Consider the following 18,259-nt stretch of genomic DNA (forward strand, 5'->3'; position numbering starts at 1 on the left):
TCAGTATCTTTTGCTGGACTCATGAGCTTCTCATTGACCATGGGTGTCCCCCAAGGCTCTAGTCTGGACCTTCTTCTATTCTCTCTTGATATCTTCTCTCTCTTGAGGAAGATCATCTGATCTCACAAACCCAATTATTTCTATGTAGCTCCGAAATATATATATCCAATCCTACTCTCCTGAGCTCCAATTCTATAACACCAACTGCTTGTTGGACATTTCTACCTGTACGCCCTACAACCATCTCAAACTCAATAAATCTCAAAGGGAACTCATTATCATTACCACCCCTCCTCCAAACTTCTCTATTTCTGTTTAAAGGCATCACCACTCTTCTAGTCACTGAGGTCTGCAACCTACAAGTCATCCTCTTCATTCTCACTCACTTCCCCATATACAATCAGTTGACAAGGCTTATCAATTCTGCTTCCACAACAACTGCCCTCTCTCCACTCATTCTATACTACTCTAATTTAGGCCCTCATCACCTCTAGCCTGAAGAAATACAACCTCTGAATTGGGCTCTTAGATTCTAACTGTCTCCTTCTCTAATCCATCCTTCACATAAACTGTTAAAATAATATTTCTAAAGCACAAATCTGACCATGACACTTCTCTGTTCAAAAATCTTCTAGAATAAATTCCTCAGCTTGGCATTTAAAGCTTTTCCCAATATGATTAAAGTCTACTTTCCCAGATATATTACACATTACTGTGCCTCATGCATTCCACATTACAGCCAATGTTCCCCACCTCAGTATTCTATCTCCCACATTCAGGCCTTTTTATAGGTTATCCCATGCTTGTAACACATTCCCTTCTCACCTCTGCCACTTACAATGACTGGCTTCCTTGAAACTCAGCTCATGTGCCACCTCTTAAAGGAAGCTTTTCCTGATTCCCATAGTTATTAGTGTTATTTACTTCTTGAAATTATCATGTGTACACTTATATCTTTAGTATACTCTACTAACTGTTCTTACTATACTACCTTAGTAAATGCTCTTTCCTAAAAGCTAATTGAACTGCCTGGTAATCAATGTGAAGCATATTAGTATGGGTTCATGAAATACTAGAAACCTCAACCACTCAGGGTTATCCCTAGAACCCTCTCTACCCTCTGACATGGAACTTGCTAGTGCTTTGGGGAAATGGGAGGGTGAGCCCAGACAATAATAGTCAACAAACATTTATTAAGCACCTATTTTGTGATTGCAAGTGAGAAAATTGAAGACTATAGAGGTAAAGAAACTTACTCAAAGTCATATAGCTTGTAATTAGCAGAGCTGGTATTTAAGCCCATTTTCTCTGACACCAAATCAAATGCTCTATACCAAGTTGCATCAATTCAAAAATATATTAATCAGTTATTATTTTATTAGAAACTGAAATTATTTAAGCCCAAATCAACATATGATAATAATGTAAATCAAAATAAATTACTAGAAATAGTAATAATACCATTTTATATAGTGTTTTATGGTTTGCAAAGCTCTTTACAAATATTTCATTTTATCCTCACTGCAATGAGAGGTAGGTACTGTTACTCCCTTTTTACAGATAAGGAAACTGAGGCAGAAAGCTGTTAAGTGATGTGCCCAGGGCCACACAGTTAGTAAACATCTGAGGGCCAAATGTGAACTTAGGTCTTGGATCTTTCTGATTCCAAGTCTAGCACACTATCCACAGTAGCCAATGTTATCCTTTATTCAAATAACTTTAAAAAAAATTATTCTCAAATGTTACATTGGGGAGGCAGAAGCAAAAAATTTGATATAAGAAAAGGCTTAGTAATTAACATGCATAGGTTTCTCAAAAATAGTTACCTGATTATCATATTTAAGAGACTGTGTCCCAACCAAAAATCGAATGGCATCCGTTTCTGCAGCTTGAGGTGTTAAAGCACGGGCCTGTGAAGGAGGGGGAAAAAAGAAATAAACATTTATAAAGTTTGATTGAATACATAAAAACCAAAAAGCAAAGTTACTAAACTAAATTTGGACAACTCACAGCTTTGTATTGGTAATCAAAAGGAGAAAACCCCTTTATATGAAAAATGAAACAATCCCTCAAGGAGTTCATGTACTAATGGGACAGACAAGTACATATATAAATATATGTAGCAAAAATATAAAGTAAATAAATACAAATATATACAAAGTAGTTAAATACAAGGTAGTTTTGAAGGGAAGGCACTAGCAGTTGGGGAATATAAAGACAAAAATAAAACGAAATCATTGTCCTTAAGGAGCTTACATATTATCAGAGGGAATAACAAATACACATATAAGTACAAAATATATATGAAGTAAATGAAAAGTAATTTTAGGAGGAGAGGAAATGGAGAACTAGCACCTAGAGGATCAGAAAAGGTGTCATATAAGATGTTAATATTTGAGCTGAGCTTTGAGGACAACTGAGACTTGGCAGGGGCAAGGAGAAAGTGCTTTGCAGACATACAGGACAGGACAGCCAGTGCAAAGGCAGTGACAGGGAATGGAATGTCATGTATGAGCAACAGCAAGGCCAGTTTGTCTAAACCATGAAATCCATGAACTAAAATAATAAGCTATCAGTGACCTAAAGCTGGGTTGTATATGGCTTTAAATGACAGAGTTCTTATTTGATCCTAGAGGTAATTAAGAGCCATTGGAACCTACTGAGGAGTGATGTGGTCAGAGGTATGACTTAGGAATACAGCTCTGGCAGCTCTGTGGAGGAGAGATTAGAGAAGTAAAAGATTTGAAACTAGGAGATCAATTATATACTGGCCATATATATATTTACAGAGAGAGAAGCACACATATGTATGTATATATATGTACACACATACACACACATATATATACATACATATAAAGTTTCTACATATGTATGTGCATATATGTATGTATCTATCTCTACCTATGGGGGTATGTGCATATGTATGTGTATGTTGTTCGTCCTTCGTTTTTGAAGAGGATCAAAAATATCTTGGTGATGTCTTGACTGGGGAGCGAACTGGATTTAAATGAAGCAGAGTTGCAAAAAGTCTTCGGCCTCACTCTCTCTTCCTGAGTCATCAAAGCCCAGTAGCAGGACAAAAGTCAAGATGATTGGTGATAGCCCAGGATGCAGTGGATGATCTTGGTGTTTTTGAGGTTTGAACAAACTCTGAGCACTCCACAACACCTACTTTCAGCTGCCTTCATGGCACTTGGAACAAATTGTTCTCATCTGCCCATTCAGCTTGGGGAAGTCTTCACATGCTTAGGGCAGACATCCCCCTGACTCACCAACAAGTCTTAGGCCTGTCGCTTACCCTCAATTTGGTTTATCCCTTCCACTGAGACAATTTTACCAGGGTGTGGCCACTGTCCATGCTACAGCTTCTTGGAGCTGCAGATGAGGGGTGGATGAAGGTGAATACCAAAGGTGGATGAGCAGCCCTAAAAAGGTTTGGCAAACCCTCATACCAGAGGTGCTAGTCCTCCCTGACATCCCACAAACCAGGTCCTATAAGAATAATGTCAGGGCAGCTAGGTGGCGCAGTGGATAGAGCACAGACCCTGAAGTCAGCAGGACCTGAGTTCAAATCCGGCCTCAGACCAAACACCTGACACTAGCTGTGTGAACCTGGGCAAGTCACTTAACCCCAACTGCCTAAAAAGGAAAAAAAAAATACAAAAAAAAAAAGTCAAGACGACCATGACCAGAAAACCAAAACTTGCTATCAATATAAAGAACAATGAAAAAGATGATTTTTTTAAAGGCTGTTTAGGGATCCAGAGGAAAATAAATGGTGAGAAAAGCTATTTGTACTAAACGGGATCACGTTAATAGTCAATGGAGACAAACAATTTTGTTTCAATTTATTCTACCAGAGATAATTATTTTTGGACAGGGAAGTATGAAACAAAAATGTTTAACAGGCAATTAAAACACAATGTGAATAAGTGAATTAAACTGGATGGAGTCTAAGGTCACCTTTATTTCATAGATTGTGTTTGGTCAGTTTAGTCTATATAGCATATAAGTAAATTATACTACCCAATTCACTGAATGACTTGTTGTCCTGAGTACTAAGCATTTAAATAATTTTAATATAATCATTGAATTTTAGAAATGGAAGGTGCTTTTGAGATCACCTACTTCAAACACCTTTATCAATCAGTCAACCACTTATTAAGTGCATCCTACGTGCCAGGCACTGTGCTGAACTGGGGAAACAAAAGCAAACAATGAAAAATACCTACATGCAAGGAACTTAGATTTTAATGCAGAAGACAATAAGTACATATAAAAATATATGTAGAATAAATATAAATGAAATAAATACACATAAATACAAAATAGTTAAATGAAAGGTAGTTTGAAGAGAGGGTACAAGTACAGCAATTGGAAAAGCTTTATGCTAAATGTTGTGCCTGAGCTACATTTTAAAGAAAAGAGTTGCACTAAGGCTTAAATAATTTGTCTAAGGTTACATAGCTAATTAAACAGCAGAGTTATAAAGTGCAAGAACCAGTTAAAGAATATTTGAGCACCTACTATGTGTGTGGTGTTATACAGTTAAGATGTTGTTAAAGATACGTCTTTTTCAAACTGGGCTTTGATTACGGAGCAAGTGCACCTGAAGGGAATCACTAAAACGCCAGAGGGTTATATTTAGCTTCATAATTTCAGCAGTACTGCTTTTCAGTTCACCTATTGGTAATCATTCAGACAAATCAAGTGACACCAAACTCAGAAGAAAATGATGTATAAACAAAAATGTCAATATTTATTCATTTCCAATCTGAGCTACACCTGGCATACTGTACAAGGCTTTCCTTTCCAATAGAAAAATCTACCCCTAAGATAAAATTATAAAATCAGAAGTTTCAGCAAACAAATTCAACAAACACTAAGTGCCTACTACATGGATGGGGCTAGGCACTGGACATACAAAGATTAAAAAAAGGAAAAAAATTGACTACGTAATCAACAAAGAACCTTCTAATTCTAAATCTATGGTCTTATGAGTCCTGCCCTCATAGAGTTTCCATTCGCCAGATTTGGACTCAGAAGACCTGGATTTGAATCCCAGCTCTGATGTTCTACAAGCCCTTTGGCAAGTCACTTAACCTCACTGAAATTCACTTTCCTCATCCATGAAATGAGGAGACTGAACAAGGTAATTTTAAATCTATGATTTTTTATAAACAGATATTTAAATACAAAATTATTTTAAGGGAAAGAATGTTACTAAATTACCTTTCTTTGTTTCCCCATCACTTAGCACAGAGTCTGGAACACAGTGCATAATAAATGCTTGTAGTTTGTTTTGTTTGTTTGACTGACTGATTGATTGGTAGAACAGGGGAATGATATAAATATAGTTACCTAGATTTTAAGTATCTGCTATTCTCATATGAAATTTGGAGAGATATGGGCTAAAAAACAACTAGATGGCTTCTAATATGGTTGAAGGGTATGGTTCAAAAAGTACTCTCATTAATAGTTCTATGTCAATTATTAAATTTATATGGTGAGATTCAAACCCTTCTAACTCCAAGACTAGTACTCTTACTACCATAAGAAAATGCCTCTAAATGAAGACTACCCTTAAGTTATTTTACTGGCAATTTGACTTAGAAGAGAGTCAAATAAAGTTTATTCCTTCTTTTATTTAAAAGGGGTGATAAGTACATATATAACATCCTTCAGTTTGAAATGGTATCTAAAAGATCACTACCATTTTTTATATTAGAATACTACTACTTGAAAGAAATTTTCCTGCGATTTGTGATTTCTTTTTCAAGAATAAAACATGTTTTTAAGGAATAGAGAGATATTTTGGTGAATAATTCAGCTGGGAATAACCTTTTAACCTTGTCAACCTGGATATGGTAGGTATTGGGACAAGTTCTGTCTGCAGTTTTGGGGAAAAGTCAGTAGTTATATACAGTCAAGCTCATGGATGAGTCAAGCCTCCCTGGGGCTTAGGGGAAGGTGAATAAGCATTCAAATAGAGCCTTCTATGTGCCAGGCACTTTACAAATAGTACTTAATCCTTCACAGCAACCCGGTGAGGTAGGTGCTATTGCTATCCTCATTTTACAGATGAGGAAATCGAGGAAAACAGAGGTGAAATGACTTGCCCAAGGTCTAAAAAAGATGTAGGCTTTAGTGGACTGTAAGTGCAACCTCAGTTCTTATACAATCTCAAAAAAAAAAAAAAAGAATATGAATCCTGAGCAGGAAAGAAAGTGTATTTGGCTAAGGAAAGTTTTAAGAGGGGGGGGGGGGGGGGGGGGGGGTAAGCTATGTGGCACAGTAGATACAGCACTTAAGTCATGAGGGCCTGAGTTCAAATTCGACCTTTGACACTAGCTGTCTGACCCCGGGCAAGTCACTTAACCCCTACGGAAGACTGAAGGAAGGAAGGAAGGAAGGAAGGAAGGAAGGAAGGAAGGAAGGAAGGAAGGAAGGAAGGAAGGAAGAGGAAGATAGCTCGTTAGTTAGTTATAATGGGTGCTGCTGCTTTGGTCATGCCCAAACTGAATGTGCCTCACAATTCTTCCTTTTGACTAGCCTGTTCAATATCACAAATTTATTGACAGAACCTGTCTGACCCACCTCTCCATTCTTCACCATTATATTTATACCACATGAAAAGAAAATTCAAGCACATTGTGAGTGTGATTATCACAGATCCCTCCCAGGGCTAGAAAAAGCAAGTAGGCAACATAATACCATATAGTGAGAAGATCACTGGATTTTTAGTCAGAAGACCTGAGCTCAAACCCCAGCTCTACTACATAGTACTGACTTTTGAGAAGTAACATAACCTTTTCAAGTCCTCTGTATTCTCATCTGTAAAATGACAGAATGAAACTAAATGATCTGTTGTCTTCCCTCTGATTGGAGGACTGTAAGACAGAATATCAAATTCCTCCCAATGCCTTCCCTTATAGAGGGCTGGACTCTCAGCTCAGTCCACTATGCACCTGCTGCCCTGCCCAGTTTAACTTCATGGAACAAGATGCCCTTATACTTGGTATCCCCTAATGTGTCCTGCTTTTCTGCCTCCTTTTGTGTGTTGTCTCCCTCTTTAGATTATAAGCTCCTTGAAGGCAGGAAATATCTTTCTTTTTATCAACTGTATCCCTAGTCCTAGCATGTAGGTCAAGGGATAAGTAAACTGAGGCCTAGAAAGATTAAGTGATTTGCTCAAGATCACATAGTTAATAAGCAGCAGATCCAATATTAAACAGGCACTAAATGGAACAATGAATAGAGAGCGGCGCTTGTAATCAGGAAGGCCTGAATTCAAATCCAGCCTCAGAAACTAGCCATGTGACCATGGGACAGTCATTTAGCCCTTGCTTACCTCAGTTTTCTCAACTTAAAATGGGGATAATAATAGTTCCTACCTCAGAGTTGTTGCAAAAATTAAATGAGAATATTTGAAAAGCACTTTAGCACAGTGAGGGCATACAGTAGGTTCTTAATAAATGCTTGTTTCTCCTCCCCTTTCCCTGAACACATATTCTTTGCTTCCATGTCCAACATTCTTTCACTGTGAAATACTGCCTTCCACTGTGTTGGACCACAGCAACTCAATAAACCATCTTCGAAGACATGGAAGATTTCAGTTCACATTATGAGGATATATTCAAAGAGAGGAAACCCCAGTTTCGGAAACTACTGAAATATTATGTATGGCACTTAAGAATTACATAGGTTTAAATTATTTGGATATTACTCCAGAACTTACTTTCTTTGTTTGTAAAATAAGAAATTTGGATTAGATGACTTCTAAGGCTTAGTTGTAAAACATTATGATTCTATGATGAGAGTAAAATTAATGTCATTCAAGAATTCCTGTATAAGACATGGCTGCCCCACTTACAAAGCTTACATTCTTTTTAGAGAAACAAGCCATAAAGCCATGAAACAGAAAACAATACAAGACAGCATATGATCAACTGCCAAATCTAGCTGGTATAGACAATAATTGCTACAATTTAACATTTATCAAAAACCAAGGATAAATCAAATGCTACAGAGAGTAGAGGATTTAATGCCATCATTACAAAATAGAAGAAAACCAAAAATAGGCAACTTGTACCAGTGGTTATTATACTTAAAGACAGGCACAATCCTGGAGACAGAAACTAGTTGAGTGTCTATAATAAATTAGTATTTTCATTTACTGCAACCTAAATTGATTTATGGAGCCATGAATTACATACCTAGAGAAAAATAACAGCATGCATGAGGGAAAATTGTCTATACTGCATTATCTATTTTGAAGCTACTAAAGCTGCCATAATTTTAGAAGAAGCACTACAAATTTGGAATGATCTTTCCTCATCTCACACAAATAATAAAGATACTTACTTTAAAAAAAATAGAGGAAAATCATCATCAGTCTAATTGAAGGGTCTAAGATACTATGGAAGGGAACACGGTACAACACAGTGAAAAAATGATGGATCTGTAGGCAGAGAAGCTACTAGTGAATCTCAGATCTGCTACTACCTGTGTGATCTCAGGCAAGTCACTTAACCTTTCCTCATCTGCTAAATTATGAAGTTGGACTAAATGGCTTCTAAAGACCTTTCCAACTCTATATGCTACTGTGAAGTTGGCAATAAGATACACCCTTTAAAATCCCTTAAAAATTTAAGGATTTACATAATTAGGTAAAATTACAGGAAAAAAAAAAACTCCGTTGGCCTATGTCTTTCTTTGTATGTATGATTTAATATGTCAAAGACTGTTACTTTATAATAATATTAATAAGAGCTAGCATTTACATAGTGCTCTAAGGTTTGCAAGGTGCCTTACTTATGTTAACTCATTTGATCCTAACAACAATGCTGTGAGACTGCTGTTATAACGCTCATTTTCAGAAATGAGGAAACTTGACTAGGGTCACACAGTTAACAAGCGTCTGAAGCAGGATCTCAACTTAGGTCTTATGGACTCTAATTCTGTGTTCTACCAACTGTACCAACTAGCGACCTCTCTTCAATGAAGATACTCTCTCCAGCAATGCATATCAAATCCCTCCCATTCCTACACTATTCTAGTCCACATCCTCTATAAATCCTCCATAGAGGATCTAATCAACATACTTGAGGCCTTCCTCAAGGTCTTGTAACATTGTACTAGAACCAAGTCAGCACTTAGGCTGTCCATCTGTGCATGTAACAATGGGGACTTTTTTGGTTTGGGTTTTTTTTTTAAACTGATGCTTTACCCTACTTCCAGTCATAATAAAGCTTCGTGATGTTCTAGTCACTTCCTACAAGAATAAGTGTAAGTAATGGAATATCATTGTGCTATAAAAAAAAATGCAAATGGAGAATTCAGAGTGACAAGCGAAACCTTATATGAACTCATGCAGAGTGAAGTAAGCAGAATCTAGAAAACAATATACAAAATGACTATAAAATGTACACAAAATCAACATTGAAAGACAGATGAACTCTAATCAATTATAATGACTGACCTCGGCCTCAGAAAACAAATAATGAAACATATTTCTTTCTCTTTGTAGAAAGGGGGTAGGGGTGAGGGGGGAAGGACTAAAGGGATCAGATGTGGTCACTATGCTGATTGGTTATGCTTAACTGTTTTTCTTTGTTATGGAGAAGGTTCATAACAGCAAAGACTGAGAATCAGAAGGGACCTTTGAAGTAATCAAATTCAACCACTTGCTTTTCCAAATAGGTTAATGGAGGCCCAGAAAGATGAAAGGACTTTAATCCAGGGTCAATAGTGTCTCAGGCAAGATTCAAATCCAAGTCTTCCTGACACTCGAGTCTAACATTCTGTCTACTATATCAAACTTCAAAGAGAAGATGGTCTATCAGGAAATTGATATGCCATAAAAAAAAAAAGGACATGGATCAAATTTTTGGCTAAATTGTAGGATGGCTGACAAAATGAGCTTTACATTCACATAAAGGAGAAAATATGCTTTGTTCTGTTATTGCTCATTACAGTGTCCCCAGCTTCATTCAAAATAGAAATATATAGCATTTTCTTCATGGAGTCATCAGAGTACCACTGGTATAATTTGCCTATTTTTGGTTTTCTTCTACTTTGTAATGATGGCATTAAATCCTCTACTCTGTGTGGCATTTGATTTATCCTTGGTTTTTGATAACATTCTATTTATCAGGAGCTAAAAACTACAGATACAGATATGAAAATGTCAGGATAGCAGTAAAAAATTATTAGTAAATTATTAAAAAATTATGATTCTACTTCAACAATGAAGGATAATTATTTATTAGCTAATTATGATCCCTTAAACCTTGATTACAGGTATTGATGTGGCTTAGATATCTACTAGGAAATCCAAGTAACCCTTAAGGAAGGCAAAAATATTACATTTAATTATGAGTTTTAATGATTTAATAACAAATATTTAAACTTCACAAGAGATTTCAACCAAACTAGAGTACTGTTATACTCTACCACCCACTCCCTCCAAACAGATTTTATACTCTTCCAGTTCTATGACTTTGTTCATAATAGTTCCCTACCCCATGTAGGGCTCTGTGTAAAAATCATCTCTTATCTAAATATCAGTCCCAGAACCTATGGCCATATTCTGCCCAGAGAAGTCACTTAATACATGTGCTTATTTAATAAAATAAAGAATTGTAACCAATATCCTAATGGTAAAATTTGTCCTTTCCTGCTGATGAGGTATGTAGATTAGGTTTAATTTGGTACCATAAACTTAGAAAGCTTCTACTATAAATCATCAAAGAACAGATGATTATCAGCTTAACATTTTCCTATAAAACCTGAAGCCAATGGTTCTTACACATAATTTTCCCCAAAAAGAATACAAAAATCATAATGCTGACAGGACAGGAGGGATCAAGCCACAGGGATTCTTTAAGGAATGTGTAATTTTAATAAGATCATAGGATCAGGGATTTAGAATTGGAAAGGGATCTTAGCAACCATCTGATTCAACTCCCTCATTTTACAGATGAGGGAACTGAGACCAAAGAGGTTAAGTGATTTGCCCAGGGTCACACAATAAATATATGAGGTAAGATATAAATTCAGGTCTTCCTAACTACAAGCTCAGGACTCTAATCACTGTAGCACAAAGATCAAATTAAGCTTCATAGTTTCAACATTTGTAAAACTGGTCGTAGAATTAATGATAAAGAATGCTACTGACCCCTTAACAGAGAAGTTATAGAATAAATATGTAGAATGAGAGAGTTTTAGGCATGACCAATAAGGGAATTTCTATTGCTTGACACAGCATATTTGTAAAAAGGATTTTGTTTTTTATTGTTTTTTTCCAGTAGGGAAGGAGAGAAGGAGGGGGGATTAATTTTTTAAAAAATGTTTCCTGAATTCTTTCTCTTTTTTTCAAATTGACATGTCCTTTCCATAACTAAGAAGAAAAAATAAGGCCTAGATTTTGAGTAAGTTACCCAGAAAATGAAACATTTAAGATACTATTTCATTAGAAGCTCATTTTAACCTCATAAACAATAGTTTTCTACAATGTTTTACATTTTTGGATACTTTTTTGCAAACATTATATTTGATCCTTAAAACTCTAAAGACGGCAATCTAAGGTGAATTGTTTAGGAATTCAATTTGATTCAACAAGCATTTATTTAGGGGCCACTTAATAAGAAAGACAGATGACTTCTACCCTAAAAAAGTTTACACAAATAACTATAATGTAAATTAGAACCTAAATATACAATTGAGGCATGAAATTTTTTCAGAAAAAGTCTATTTCAGAGAAAAAATAATTTTGTACAATATAGGATTTATAAACACAATCAATATGATTTGTCCTTCCAGGGTGGAAAATTAAGAACAGAGAATATTAGATCAATCAACAAAAATTTATTAATCATCTAAGATATGCTAGAGTGGTCCTTTCCTAGTTCCTGGGGATACAAAGACAAAAATGAAAGTCTCTGCCCTCAAAGAGCTTACATTCTAATGGGAAAAGCAATATACATACACATAGTTATATATAAAACTACAAATACAAACCAACCTTGGCAGGGAGAAGATAAAAGAAAAGTTTGGGGGAAATGAATCAAGGAGTAGAGGTGGAAGACACAGCTCAAAGACCAAGAAAGACCTCATGCAGAAGGCATCACTTAAGTTGAGTCTTGAAGGAAACCAGGGATTCTAAGATGTAGGAGGTAAGGAAGCAGAACATTCAAGACAAGGAAGACAGGCAGTAAAGGACACAGAGCCTGGAGATAGGGTTTAGTGACTCTGGAACACCAAAAAGGCCAAAATAACTAGAACATAGAATACCTGAAAAGAATATATGGAAAGGAAGGATAGATCTGGGTTCTGGAAAGCATTGTATTAATTAAAACCAGCTAAGTTTATACTTGATCCTAGAAACAACAGAAACCTACTAGAGATCACTGAGTAGGATGACTTGGTCAGATACATCTTTTAGGAAAATAACCTTGACAGCTATGTAGATTCACTGGGATAAAGAGACTTGAGGCAGGAAGACTGATGAGGAGAGTAATACAATAATATTATGAACTTTCTTGGTGATCTCGTCAACCCACGTCTTCCACTATCCTCTAAACAGTAGTAAGATAGTGTGTATAGTAATGGAAAGAATCCTGGATTTAAAGTCATAGGATTTGTATATAGTCACTGTTTTGAAAAATAAAAGGCACATTCTTTTAAAAGCATTAGTGAATTTAGAGTGGCCTTTCATCGTTTTGTATTTTCTCAATCACTGAATGCTCTGGGAATAACTTCCTTGGGACTCAGTTCCTTCACTTCTAAAATGAGAGGATTGGATTGGATGACCTCCAAGGTTCCTTCCAACTGTAAAACTTTAATGTTTTTTAAAGAACTGACCAATACCCAAAAATCTGTCTTTTTCTTCAGTTGTGGCCTTTAATTATAAAGCACACAGGACCATAACTTCGTACATGATAACTTACTGTGATGTACTGTTCTTTAATTCTAAGGCATAAGCCTTTTCTCTCCAATTGCACTGTAAATTCCTCAAGGGCAGGAACTCTCATTATACTTCTCTTGCATTCTTTCTGCATCAGTCCTTGATACTTGCTAGGTGACAGACTGATGCGATCATAAAGGCCAAGACAGGAGAGGTCACAGGAAGAGGGAAACTGCTTTCACCTTCCTTTTTACAGCTCCTTAACATATTTCCCTCCTCTTGACAGTCCGAACATCACTACAGTTAACTTGAGGTTTACTTTGTACTTATCTTTTAAAGCTTGCTACATACATATATGTGTACATGTTACCCCAACCAATACCCACTCCTATAGAATACAAGTTCCTTAAAAGCAGACTCTTTTATTTCTGTCTTTGTATCCCCACAGCACTTTACAAACACGAGCTAGTTAACTTGAGCCATAAAGGAAACAAAATTAGGAGGCCTGGTAGTCACTCATAGGAGGAAGGCAGAGCAAGGAAAACCTATGAGATCAAATGGCTATGCAAGATCAGCCAAAGGCTGGTTTGGTACTGGCATGGCTTTAAACAGAATCAAATTGTGGAGAAACAAAACAAAACAAAACAAAACAAAACACAGAAATCACACTAATTTGATGATTTCAAACCAAATCTCAACTTTGTTTTAATGCAACAGAACAAAAACAATTTTCTTTTAATTTCTAGTAAAACAGTTTGAATTGGAACCAAACCTACATGTTTTGTATCCAGTACAAAACAGAGTAACCAAATAGTGTCTGAATCTAATATTTCATTTGGTTCTGGTGCCTTGGGGAACTGATACCAAGGTCGAGGATGAGCTATGGGGACTAGCTTATTGTCTCATCAAACTCTCTTATGATTTCCTTTGACCATCCCAGAAAATACTTACATTAATTAAACAAGTACAAAAGGCATCTATCAAGTTGATCACCAATAATAAAATATGAGCAATTTTACTAAAACTAATAATTATGCTCATCATGTATTTGTGCTTACTAACTACTTACAATTTGTCTTCTGCCTATCTGTATCAGGAAAGGTCATGGCTCTGGCTCAGTACTTGTCAGCTTTCTGCCTTTAAAGGCAGAAGCAGCATCCTCAAACTTAAGGAAGTTCTTCAAGGTCATTAATAAACTTATTAGTGCCACTTGTTTTTGCTTGACACCAAAGAGCAAAAACAATTGGTAGAAGTTACATAAAGGCAAATATTAACTTGGTATCAGAAAAAAAAGTTTAAAATTTAGAGCTATCCAAAACTAGAATGGATTGCCTTTAAAGGTAGTAGGTTCCTTCTCACTAGAGTTATTCAAGAAAAAGCTGAATGAGCACTTGTCAAGCACATCATGGAGAGAATTCTTATCTAAGTTCAGGATCTATTAAATGGCCTCTGAGATTCCATGAAATCCAAAGGCCTTATTTCAATCCTCATCCTTGACTTTTCATCATTTCATACTGTGAATTACCTCCTCTGGAGGAAAACTCTTTCCCACTTTGGCTTCTGTAACACCATGTTTTCATTGTTAGCCTCTAACCCACGTAAACTCTTCTTTTCTGTTTCTACCACTGTTCCCTCATTATTCTTTACCCCTTAAATATAAGTGTTCCCCAAGACTCTGTCCTTGGCTCTTTCCTCTTCTCTCTCTCTCTCCATAGATTCTCCCTTGGCAATCTTGTTCAAACCTATAGCTTCAATTATCACATTTATGATTGAATTCCAAATCCGTTTTTCCACACTTGAGACTTTTCCTCACAATTTCAAGTAACCCTTTCCTAATTCTTAATCATTATATCTACTTTGATGCCCCAATGACACCTCAAACTCAACATATAAACACATCAGTAGATTGAAATTTCATGATTAATCTATAGCAGGAGTGGGGAATCTGTAGCCTACAGGCCACATGTGGCTTTCTGGGTCCTTGGGTGCAGCCTTTTCACTGAGACCAAGTTTTACAGAACAAATCCTATTATTAAGGGGATTTGTCCTATGAAGTTTGGATTCAGTCAAAGGGCCACACTTGAGGACCTAGAGGGCTACATGTGGCCTCAAAACTGTAGGTTCCCCACCCCTGATCTATACTCTCCCACTGCCCAAAACAAAGAATAAAATACCTGTCATGCTTCAAGTGGACATATATACCACCAGAAAATTCTTTTAAAAAGGATAAAGGAGAGTTGTCAAGCTTTGGGATGATGCAGCGTGAAAACAAGGAATAAGGCCTTGAAGGAATATTCCAAAGAAATGAGACAAAGCTGAGTCATTTCAATTAATCAATAAGAATTCATTATGAAATACTGTGGTAGACACTGGTAATACAAAGACAAAAATGAAACAGCACCTGCCCTCAAGGAGCTTACATTCTATTGGGAAAGTAAACATGTATTATAACCAAACACACACACACAGAGAAAACACAAGGTAGTTTTGTGAGGAAGGGCAGTAGCAGCTGGGGGAATTGAAAAAGTCTTCATGTAGAAAGTGTTTGAGCTGAATCTTTAAGAAAATAAAAGACTTTAAAAGGCAGAGGAGAGAAAAAAGAAGTGAATTCCATGCATGGGGGATGGCCAAGGCAAAGACAAAGAGACTGGAGATGGGGGATGAAGTATCATGAAGGCCACTGTGGCTGGATCATAGGATGAAGGAAGGACAGTAATGTTGGAAAGATAGGTTGGAAGCAGGTTGTAAAAGGCTTTAAATGCCAAAAGAAGGAGTTTATATTTTATCTTAGAAGCACTATAGCTACTTGAGTTTATCGACTAGTGGAATGACATTGTTAGACCTTAGCTTAAGGAAAATCATTTTGAGAGGTAGATAGAGGATGGATTGGAGTGAGGAGAGTCGTGAGACATGAAGACTAATTAAAAGGGTATTTCAACAGTCCCAGCAAGAGGTGCTGAGAGCCTAATCTAAGGTGATGATGGTGTAAATAATGAGTAGTCAGATATAACATGTTCCACAGGTACATGGTAGAAGAGAACTAACAGAGTCTAGTACTAAGAGCAATGAGAGTTTAAAGAAAGAAGGGTTAAAAAGTGGTAAAATAATAGTAATAATAATGATAGCTGACATTTATATATTGCTTTAAGGCTTACAAAGTGCTTCATATACATGGGATCTCATTTGTGATCCTCATAACAGTCTTATGAGGAAGATTGAGTACATGATTCCCATTTTATAGATGAAAAAACTGAGTCTCAGAGACATTAAGTGACTTGCCCGTGGACTCCGAGACATTAAGTGTCAAAGGTAAAACATGAATCTAGTATAGCCTTTATGTCCAGCATGCTTTCTATTACCCTATGAAGCTGTTGTAGAGAAATCAAGAAGTATGGAAACTGAAATAAAGCCACTGGATTGTAGCTGTGTCAATTTCAGCAAGAAATTCACATCTCTGAGGCTGTTTTCTCATTTTTAAGGAAAGAATAATAACACTTAAGAGGCATGTTATAATTGATTGAAAGTGGGTCTCTGAGTCAGCAACACCTGGTCCAAACACATACTGACTACATGATCCTGGACAAGTCACTTAATCTTTCACATCTCTATAGAAAATTCTCTAAAACTATAAATTGCAGAGAAAATGCCAACCTACACTGTTAAAGGGAGTTTTCTCATCTGGGAACTCCCTATATCAATTAAATAGTCCCTATCTCTAATGACATTTACAATACCTGGTGTAGTTGAAAGAATAATCAGTAAAATTGAGGTCCAAATCCCAGCTCTGCCACATACTTACTACCTTTGAAATGGGGCAAATCACTTAAGATCTCTGCACCTCAGTTTCCTCATCTGTAAAATGAGAAGGGTGGACTAGATGACTTCTAACAATCCAGGTGAAGATCTATGCTTCTATGATTCTGCTTCATAGGAATGCAGTGAGGAAAGCACTCTGCAAACATTAAGGAGCTACAGAAAAGGGAACATCTATGATTACCGTCATCATTATTACTAGAAGAGGTTAAGTCACTTTCTCTGTCTAGGTCTCAGTTTCACAATCTGTAAAATGGGAATGGGGGAGGGAGGAGGTTGGAGTAGATGGCCCCTAAAGGCTCTCCAGCTTGAACATTCTGAGTATCTTATTCCTCCGTCCTGGAGACAGGTGGGGCTGTAGCCCAGAGCGACTTCCAGTCCTCTCCCCGTTACCTCGGGGGATTCACCTGGACTGTCACCGGCGCTGGACATGACCGGCCTTCCTCCAGTCCTCCCTTCCAAATGACTCACCTGGAACTCTAGCCCATAGATCACCGGTGCATCGTCCTCCATGATCCTCTCGATCAGGACACCTGCGGCCGCCCCTCAGGGACCCTCAAGAAGCGTCAAGACGTCTCCAGAGCGTCACTCGTCCCAGTTCATTCCCTTCCCAGCTTTCCCCTACCTTAGGCAAACGGAGCGCCCCAACTGGGTTAATTTTGGCCCCTGTGGGTTCCCGTTACCTCTCGCTTCCGGTATAGTCAGTGCGCAGTGTTTCCTTGGCTTCCTAGCGGCAGCCAATAAAAGACCGGGATACAACGCGCGTACGTACGCGTATGCCGTGAATGCGCGCGTGCGCTTTCTGGTTGCGTAACCTGGCGCTCTGAGGCGGGGTTTTCTGCACTGACTGCATTCATTCATTCATTCATTCATTCATTCATTCATTCATTCATTCATTCAATAAACATTTGTTAAGTGTCTACTATGTGACAGGCACTGTGTTAAGCTCTGGGGACAAAAAAAAGGGACAAAAGACGAGTCCCTGCCTTCAAGGAGCTTACAATATTAATGGGAGAGATAATAAGCCAAAAAATATATACAAAACAAACTATATACAGGATAAATAGGAAATAATTAACAGGAGGGTGCTGGAATTAAGAAGAGCTACTTCTACTGGAAGACTTCCAGTAGAAGATGGGATTTTAGTTTGGGACTTAAAGGAAGCCAGGGAAGTCAGTACTCAGAGTGGGGAGGAAAAGCATTCTTAGGTAGGAGGGTCAGCTAGGAAAATATGTCCCAGAGCCCAGTGATGAAGTGTTTTTGTTTATGACACAACCAGAAGACATGTATCAAGAGGGAAGAGTATATGTCAAGGAGTAAGGTGTTAAAAAAAAACAAAAAACAGAGAAGGTGGGAAAGGGCTAGGTTATGAAGGGCTTTGAAAGCCAAAAAGAATATTTTGTATTTGGTCCTCGAGGCAATAGGGAGCCTCTGGAGTTTATTGAGTAGGGAGGTGACCTGATCAGATTAGGAAAATCTTCACATTAGGAAAATCACTTTAGGGTCTGAATGGAGAATGGATTAGAATGGGATGAG

At 37.2% G+C, this 18,259-nt stretch overlaps 1 protein-coding gene across 2 annotated transcripts in view; it reads right to left on the bottom strand.

The window, feature by feature from the left end:
* The window catches only part of EIPR1 (EARP complex and GARP complex interacting protein 1), a 202,336-nt gene extending 184,914 nt beyond the window's left edge, over window positions 1-17,422 (bottom strand). The window contains exons 1-2 of one of the 2 annotated variants that reach the window (XM_027840228.1): window positions 17,195-17,422; window positions 1,827-1,910 (exon numbers count right to left, since the gene is read on the bottom strand). In XM_027840228.1, coding sequence (XP_027696029.1) covers window positions 1,827-1,910; window positions 17,195-17,236 — 126 coding nt within the window. In that variant the 5' untranslated portion in view covers window positions 17,237-17,422. Of the gene's footprint in view, window positions 1-1,826; window positions 1,911-17,194 lie in introns of those variants that run through there. The other variant, XM_027840229.1, reaches the window with a different exon arrangement.
* Between the last annotated feature and the right edge of the window lie 837 nt (window positions 17,423-18,259).

Source organism: Vombatus ursinus, unplaced genomic scaffold, assembly GCF_900497805.2.
Source record: "Vombatus ursinus unplaced genomic scaffold, bare-nosed wombat genome assembly UNPS02014841.1, whole genome shotgun sequence".
In the NCBI taxonomy this organism is placed as follows: domain Eukaryota; kingdom Metazoa; phylum Chordata; class Mammalia; order Diprotodontia; family Vombatidae; genus Vombatus; species Vombatus ursinus.